Consider the following 7968-nt stretch of genomic DNA (forward strand, 5'->3'; position numbering starts at 1 on the left):
CCAGTTGTTTTGTCTCCCGCTGGAAGTTCCGTGAAGCTGCTCTCTCGTACCCCCGTTTGCTGGTCTCCGATAGGAGTCCAAGATGGTGGATCCGCGCTGCATTAGCTGGTAGGGGACCTCTGCATGAATCTCTCCTCACTCTCTGTTCTCTGTCAGTTTTCTCATTCCATTCGGTGCTTGGCTGAGTTCTTTCTCTCTTCATTTGATGTTTTAGGGTTTCAGGATTGTTATTTTCTCTGTTCGGCTTAGTTTTTCGGATCGTTGCTGTGGAGGGAGTACTGCTTCTGCTTAGAGCGCCATTTTGCTGGAAGTTCCCAGGTTTGGGGTTTTTTGTTTTTTTTTTTTTTTTTTTTTTTAATTGGAGGCTTGCCTGGACTCAGTAATTTACAAATAATAATTAATAAAAATAAAAAGTTTCCAAAGCATCTATCCCAACCCCACCCCAGAGGTCCTCCAAAGCTTGCTTGGAGAAGAGCAGAAGCTTTGGCAAAGGAGATACTGGGGCCTTGAATTCCCCGTCCAGGATCTGGCTTGAAGGTCGGCTTTGCCAGAACCTCTCCAGCTGCAGAGGAGGCGGTGGCTCTTCGTGTCTGTTCAGAGTAGTCACCTAGACCAAGGGAAAACAGGAGCCTGGGGCCGGGACCTCATTCTCTTCCCCACACCTGTGCAGCCCCCAACCCTGGAATCTCCAACTTGGAATCCTACTCAGCACAATGCCACCTCCCCCTGGCTCCACGCCCTCACATCTTTGTAAACAGAGCTTAGCATGGGGCCCTGCACATAGGTTCCCTACACACGGAACCCCTGTGTATTGCACACCTATGATGAAACTACTGTTGGTGGGCTAGACTTTAAGCCTCCGTTACATAGTCGACATTCACCCTATCCACGTTCAACATTCACAGCACACTCATGATGAATGGCAAAGGAGCACTCTAGAGGTCGAGTGTCCTTAGAAAAGCTTCACATCTAACCTTCCCTGCAACAATACTTACATGCAGAATATACTTTATAACCTTGAAATTTATAAAGGACACACCCACAAGTTCTTTAGTTTCTATATTATAATATATGCCCTGCGCTATGAAACAGGATTACTTTACATGATCATGTAAGTTTCAGGTAGAAAAGAAATTTGGCAGTTATGTGACACTATCACCCCCCAGCACCTGGTCAACAAGCCTCTCTCTTTTTTTTCCCTTTAAGTCTATTTTTTAAGTGTCTCCTGCTAGAATGCTACGTTTTGTGAAACACACCAGCCGGAAATGCGTTCTGGAAAGATTCTTTAATGCCTCCAGGTTCAAATAATTGCTAAAAACCTTTCCTGGAGCCACGTGACGAGAATAGCCGACGTCATCCTCATAGATGGAGTAACATCTATCGGAGGAGTGGGGCTGGCGTTTGCAGCGGGGCATCGTAATTGATCCCATTCTGGGATGTGTGTCTGCCAAGTGCAGCTAGCCCAGGCCCCAGCCTGAGTGTGGGCTGATTCTGTCTTATGGCTGAGCCAAACCTCTTCCTCATCCTTTACTTGTCTGTAATTAAATTACTTAGAAAAATAAAAAATAGAAAGCACCCACCTTATCTCCTTCTTCCACTTCACATATTTTCTCTACAGTTGAAGGGTTATATGTGGCAAACTTTTTTCCACTCTTGGATTCATGCCATTCGTTGCTGATAAATATCTAACCGGGAAAGAAGGTTGCAATGCATTAGGTTTAAATCAAAATCATATTATTTTAACATGTAAAGAATGTTAGGTAACATCTTGTTCGAGCCCTCCCCACTTCCTCCCTGCCTGCTGCCAATGCTCACGGTCCTGCGGCTAACTAGGAGTGGACTTAGAATTTGAATCCATGTCTCCTGACTCATAATACATATTTGGAGAATAGCTTTGTCATAATAAAACTAACATCATTTAGAATTTTTTTTCTAAAACGCTCTCTCTTTTTTTTTTTTTTCCTAGCAAAACCTGGATTTGCAGAGGAATAGTTTATTAAAGGGTGTAAATTGAACTCCCCACCCTCATAGAGTTTGGGGGAAGATTAAATGGGTTCATACATATCTCAGGTGCCAAACAATCCATCTGCCCTTGAGGGCATGTAAGCATTCCCTTTCTCCCCTTTCCTGTTGCCACCTGTGAGGAGATCATCCGAATACACTTTTCACAAGGATCTTACCAGAATCCTTTGTCTTCATTAATGCACATCAGAACCCCCCCACCCCCTCTTTAAAATCTCTCTGTTTATGTTGGGTGTAATGAAACAAGGTGGCTTTCAGTTTTGAAAGACAAAGATAAATATCTGGTTACAAAATTTTCAGATTAGATTAAGAGACATAAAAAATGACCATTTATACCATTTATATCCAGACCCAAGAATTAACCAGAACACAGCCGAGAATGAGAACATTAAAAAAAGAAAAAAAAAAAAAGATACCATACGTCGTGAGAATTCATAAAGTCCATGCACTGAACTGTATGTGCTATTTACTCTTAGTTTACTCTAAATTCTAACTGCTTTGAAAGGACCACATTAAAGAGAGAAGAGTTTCTGGAAAAGAACTAGGAACAAAGGTGATAGATAACATATAAAACACATTCTGACGGTATGGTGGTCCCACCCATCCGGTGAGAGGAGACAGCCCTCCTGCTCCACCCTGTCCTCAAAACCCACTCAGGGTCAGAAAGACACCAGTTACAGACATGTGTAAGAAGCTTTCCATCAGGCTGAGCTGCTCTCCAAACCTTGAATTGACATTATCCCCTGAAGTCACCTTTAAACCAAGTAAGTTTAGCTCAGAGTAAAGATTATCACCCTTGAGCATTGCATTTAAAAAAAAAATACACACACACACACACATATATGAATGGCCAAAGGGTCAACAGCTATTTTAAAGCACAGAGGAGAAAGTTGGGAGGCAGGGAGATTACGTAAATGTAAGTGAAACAACTGGAACAGAAATAATGAGACTGTGGACACAATGTGAAGAATGTAACCAAGGTCACTGATCATTATGTCTAGAAACTGTGGGATAAGAGTGGATTTCGATGTGTATATTTTCATCAAAAATAAAATTAAATAAAAAGCAGCAGCAGCAGCACTTCCATCAAATAAAATACAGTCAGTAATTTGTGAGTATAGAACTAGCTCACCAGATCCCATTTCTCGATCCCTTGCTTCTCTTCGAATTCTTTAAATTGTGTCGCTACAAGGGCTAATTTCAATTATTGTGAGATGTATTTATTTGGAACACCTGACTGCCAACAATGATAGATGAGAGAGGAGACTGTTTCATCAGATGGTGTGGGCTGGTTATGTTCCCTGTAACAGGCTTTCCAGCATGAATTCTGCAGCATGTCAGGAACGAAGCCTCATCTGGAAGCTGCTGGTGAGCCCCGTTCTGCTAATGCTCAGTGGAAAGCCAGGAGGTCTGTGTCCAGTGGGCACAGCATAGAAGACAGGCTCTAGGGGGCCGGGTGGGTGAGGTGACCCTCTCCCAGTTTGGGATCCAGAGTTGAGAGCATCCCTGACCAGTGAGATGTGCCCACCCGACTCCTCAAAGCTCAGCACCTTCAATGCGAGGCCAGACCCCCAGGGAAGCACGTGAGGGAAAGGCCAGGCTACAATTACAGGTTTCTTCTTCCAGCTGAAACCAAATCCAAGAGTTCACTTTTGCCATCCAGCAAGTAATCACTCAGTAACAGCAAGAAATTAATAAGTGGAGAAGAGGAATTCAGTTAGCACAGGGAGGGAAGGGCAAGGGGAAGATGAAATTTCATGGGTTAGATAATAGACTGTTAGGGAAAATTGCTGATTCTAGGTACTTCCTAGTATCAGTTCCCAGGGGCAAGGAAAATGAGAAGGTGGTGGAAGAGAATATAAATAAGGGGGATGGAAACAGACTGCGATGATCAGATGTCTGTTACACTTCATCTCCAAGCATGTGCCTCCAAAAAACCCATTATTTCATCATTCATGACACTGATTGGTAAGTCCTTTCTAACTACAACTTTAAAGAGAAATTCAGACTGCTTGATTCTTACCATATTTTCCTATTACACTAGTTCCAATTTAGCAAAATTATTTGTCTTAATACTATACTAAAAAAGTAATCCCATAAGTGGTTTTTGCTGTTGACTTTCTCTCCAATAAAACAAAACAAAAACACAAATTAGGAGGGGGTTGGTGACTGTGCTCTGTCAATTATATTTGTTGAAACTTGAGTTAGCATAAAGGGCCTGGAGAAGGACTGTCCCCCTGCACTTGTGAGCTTGTATGAAACAAGCCTTCCAGAGGTATAAAGATGTAGAGGGAATTCACATTTTACAGAAGGAATAGAATGATATGAGCCAGGTCGGGCTGGAACGCCACAGCTATTCGGAGGTGGCAGCTGCCTGAGCGGGTGAAGACGATGATGGCGGCCACACAAGTGACTCTGCTAACACCATTTCCAGGAATTTCCATTGGACACTCAGGCTGCTCAGCTAAACTCAAAAGCAAGCACGCTTTCAGGGTATTTATACAGGAGCTTTCAAAAAAGGAGATTTAGGTAATTTTATTTTTCATAATAGAGAAAATAAAACAGATATTTTAATGAACCAGAAAACCTTAAAAAGAATCTCTGCTACTAGAAAAAATGTTATAAGCAAAGGAAGAGACCCCATAAAGCAAAAAGGGCTGCTACCTCCGAGTCCCCCACACACCAGAACCACACAGCACATCCCTAGAGAGTCCCACGTGAAAATGTGAGGACAGTAAAGGGGCTCTGACAAAGTCCGCCTTCTGGAAGCTGGGCTGCCCTGGAAAGTAGCACCACTGAGGCTGGGGCTGGACAGACCATCTGTGGTGCGTCCTCCGCTAGCAAGAAGCACCATGAGTCAGTTTTGAAAAATAACAGACTCATACACTCCAGCCCTCCCGGCTGCCTGCCCTGGGGCTCCAGTCTGCAATCCTATTTCTCTCACTTACTCTTTCCTTGGGCCTCTGGCCTCCCTCTGTAGCCGGAGGCTCCCTAAGCACTGTGCAGTGGCTGCCCCCTCAGGACGTGCTATGTGGGGGCCTATGCAGAGATGGGCCAGGAGCAAGGCCGGAGGAGGCAGTGGCCCACAGCCCAGGTGAGGAGGGCCTTCTCAAGGTCGGGAGCCCCCTAAGATTGCTGGTTCACCAGCCCCTTCCACCTCACCGCCCTTCCTCAGCTTTAATCCCACACACATCTTTTTTTTTATTTTGCTCAACTGGCAAAGGGGGGGTGGTGGTGGGGGGCACGAAGTTCGCAGACACCTATTGCTCTGTGAACTTTCCAAGATCCTCCTCCATCAGGGCTGCACATGGACTTTTCAGTGGTCTTAAAGAATCATAGAGAAAGAGGGAAACCATTTCACATCAGAGCTGATCACTCTGCCAGGACCAAGAAGGTAAAGAGAAAAGGACACTAATATATTTACTTTCTGATTTCTATATGGTTTTTTTAATCCTAAGGAGGAGTGGGAAACAATAACATTGGTCTCTAAATAGTGTTAGGGTCTAAAAAATGAAGGTGATATTCTCACAGTCCCCAGAAGTTGTGTTGGAATTTTTGCTCTGAAGCTGATACTCCTAAGGAAACTACATTGAAAATAATCTCCAGCATTTACTGTAATGTGTCTCTGTCAATTACAGAGGCCGGTGAAAACACTTAATTTAAATGTCATGTCATCAGAGGCAAGGCCGACACCGGGAATTATGCGCCAAGAAACCAAAATCTGAAGGCCACACATAGTGGCCGGACGTTTTCTCCGCTTGATTAAAAGTATTTGAGAGGCATAATTGCTACTTTTGAAAGTAAAGTTGACGGGAGAATTTTCTAAGTGCTGTGTCAGCTGGAATTGGGGACGAGGGGTAAGACGCAAAACCTCAAGAAGAGTCTAGGTTGGCGAAAGTGAACCCAACAGCAGTCCTCGGCCTGCGCCCTGGTCCGTGCCCTCTTCCCTGGCCGAGGGCGAGGAGCGCGCTCCCAAACTGCCTCCGGGTGCCTCTCGGGCCGCGCTTCAGGGCGCGGGGCCCCCAGTCCACCTCACCCACCGCCCCAAGCGGGGCCTCACCACCTTCCTTTTCGCCCTGGCAGTGATATCACTATTTTGTGGCCGCTTCCGCCTCCCGGCCGGCAGCGCACAGAAGATGAGAGCGGCTGGCCCCCGAGGCGCGACGGGCCCAGGCACTCCGACCTTTCCAGCCGCGGGGATCGCGCTTCTTGTCTGTAAACATCAGGACCTCAGCGGCTAGGGGCAGTTTCATCATGCAAGCACCTTCCCACTTCCCCTTGCTCTCCTGGTAACCCAAGTACAAGCTAACTAGAAGGCGCCCGACGTTTCCCCATTGCTCCCGACGACATTCTCCTGAAGTATCCCAGTTGCAGCTCCAGATGTAGTCAGTCCTCTCAGAGGGCTCTTGGCATTGCCTGCCACCCTCTGACTCTCCCGAAGCCCGACCAGTTCAGCCCAGGAAACCACCTCCGGGAGTCTGCGGGGGACCACCGCGCCCCGGGCACATGCTGGCCGTGCACCTCCGCTCGCGTCGCAAGCGGCGCTGCAGCGGAACGTCCGGGCCGCGCCTGGCTGCAGCCTGGCCCGCGCCGCCTCCGCCAGCTTCGAGGCTTGGAGCGCCGCCCGCGAGGCCGCCTGCGGTCCGGATCGCGGAGCCCCCTCCAGAACGGCGGTCGGCGCGCGAGGCGCTGCTTCCCGCCCGTGATGCCCGGCGTGGGCGCAGCTTAGCGGCGACCCAGCGAAGGTCTCTACACCGGCCTCCGAGCGCCCGGCGGAGTCCGCCGAGGGACAGCCTCCCGTAGCCCGGGCACCCTTGGGGGCCGAGCGGCGGGGTTCCCGGCCTGCTAGCCCCTCGGCCCTGCCAGCCCTGTCTCCCCGGGGACGCACGACCCTGTCTCCCCGGGCCAGGCTGCCCAGAGCAGAGCCGGGAGGCCGTCGGGTGGGAGGGGCGCCCACCTCACCTTGGTGAACTTGACCTCCAGGTTGCGGATGGGGCGCGGTAGGATAGATGGTTTCCTGTCGGGCTGCCCGTTCTCCATGGCCCCGTTGGTGGTGGCCATGGCTCCTCACGCTCTCTGGCCGAGGCGCCCGAGTCTATGACGCCTCGGCTCTGGCTTGGGCGGTGCGCAGCCTGCTCGCGGGGTGACAGCTCCGCGCGGCTTTATGAAGCGCCCCACGCCTTCCACCCGAGGGGGCGTCTAATTGGCTGCAGGACGGGAAGGAACGGAGGGCGGGCGGGCAAGCGGGAGGGGAGGGGGCCGGCCCGCCCTCACTCCACCCCGCCCACCGGCCCTGCGGGAGCCCGGCCACCCTCCGCCCCGGCCCGGGTGCCGGCTGCCGTGCCGCGCGCTCCCCAGCCCGGGAGTCTGCCCTTGGACTAGCTCGCCGAAGCGCCGCCCGGGCCCCGGAAGTCCCAGGGCTCGGCCCGCGGACGGGGCAGGGAGACGGGGTGCGCAGTCGGGCAGGGAGACGGCGTGCGCAGTCCGACAGGTTCGTCTGCGGCACCTGCCGCCCCCACCACGCCGCCGCTCCGCGGACTCTCCCAACTCCGCGCACTCGCCAGGGGTCGAGGCTCCGGGCGGGCGTCCCCACGTCGTTGCTCCACGTGCCTCGGCCCAGAGTCCGGCTGCCGGGTCCTGGCTCGCAGGACAGACTCCTGCCGCGTCACCCCTGGTCTGAGCTCGGGACCGCCGGCAGACGCACTCAGGGCCTGGCTGGCAGGGAATTGCCCCGCGGCCCTGAAACTTAACCTGCAGAGGGCAGAAAGGCGAAAGAAAAGCGTTCAGTCCTTTCTGCGTCGCGCTATTGAGCTGACCATCCATCAGAGCTGCACACCGTCCTCCAGCCCAGGTCCCTGGGATACAGTTATTTTTATTTTTAAAATGCATAAATTATACCTCTATTAAAAATGAAGAAAAAAAAGGAGATCTTTGTAGCTAATTTTT

The 7968-nt window shown here is 50.3% G+C and overlaps 1 protein-coding gene across 1 annotated transcript in view; it reads right to left on the reverse strand.

Moving 5' to 3' along the window:
- Positions 1 to 7159, reverse strand: part of ALDH1A3 (aldehyde dehydrogenase 1 family member A3) — a 49382-nt gene extending 42223 nt beyond the window's left edge. The window contains exons 1-2 of the mRNA XM_004372646.1: positions 6985 to 7159; positions 1581 to 1685 (exon numbers count right to left, since the gene is read on the reverse strand). Coding sequence (XP_004372703.1) covers positions 1581 to 1685; positions 6985 to 7083 — 204 coding nt within the window. The 5' untranslated portion in view covers positions 7084 to 7159. The remainder of the gene's footprint in view (positions 1 to 1580; positions 1686 to 6984) is intronic.
- Between the last annotated feature and the right edge of the window lie 809 nt (positions 7160 to 7968).

Source organism: Trichechus manatus, unplaced genomic scaffold (assembly GCF_000243295.1).
Source record: "Trichechus manatus latirostris isolate Lorelei unplaced genomic scaffold, TriManLat1.0 scaffold00019, whole genome shotgun sequence".
NCBI lineage: Eukaryota > Metazoa > Chordata > Mammalia > Sirenia > Trichechidae > Trichechus > Trichechus manatus.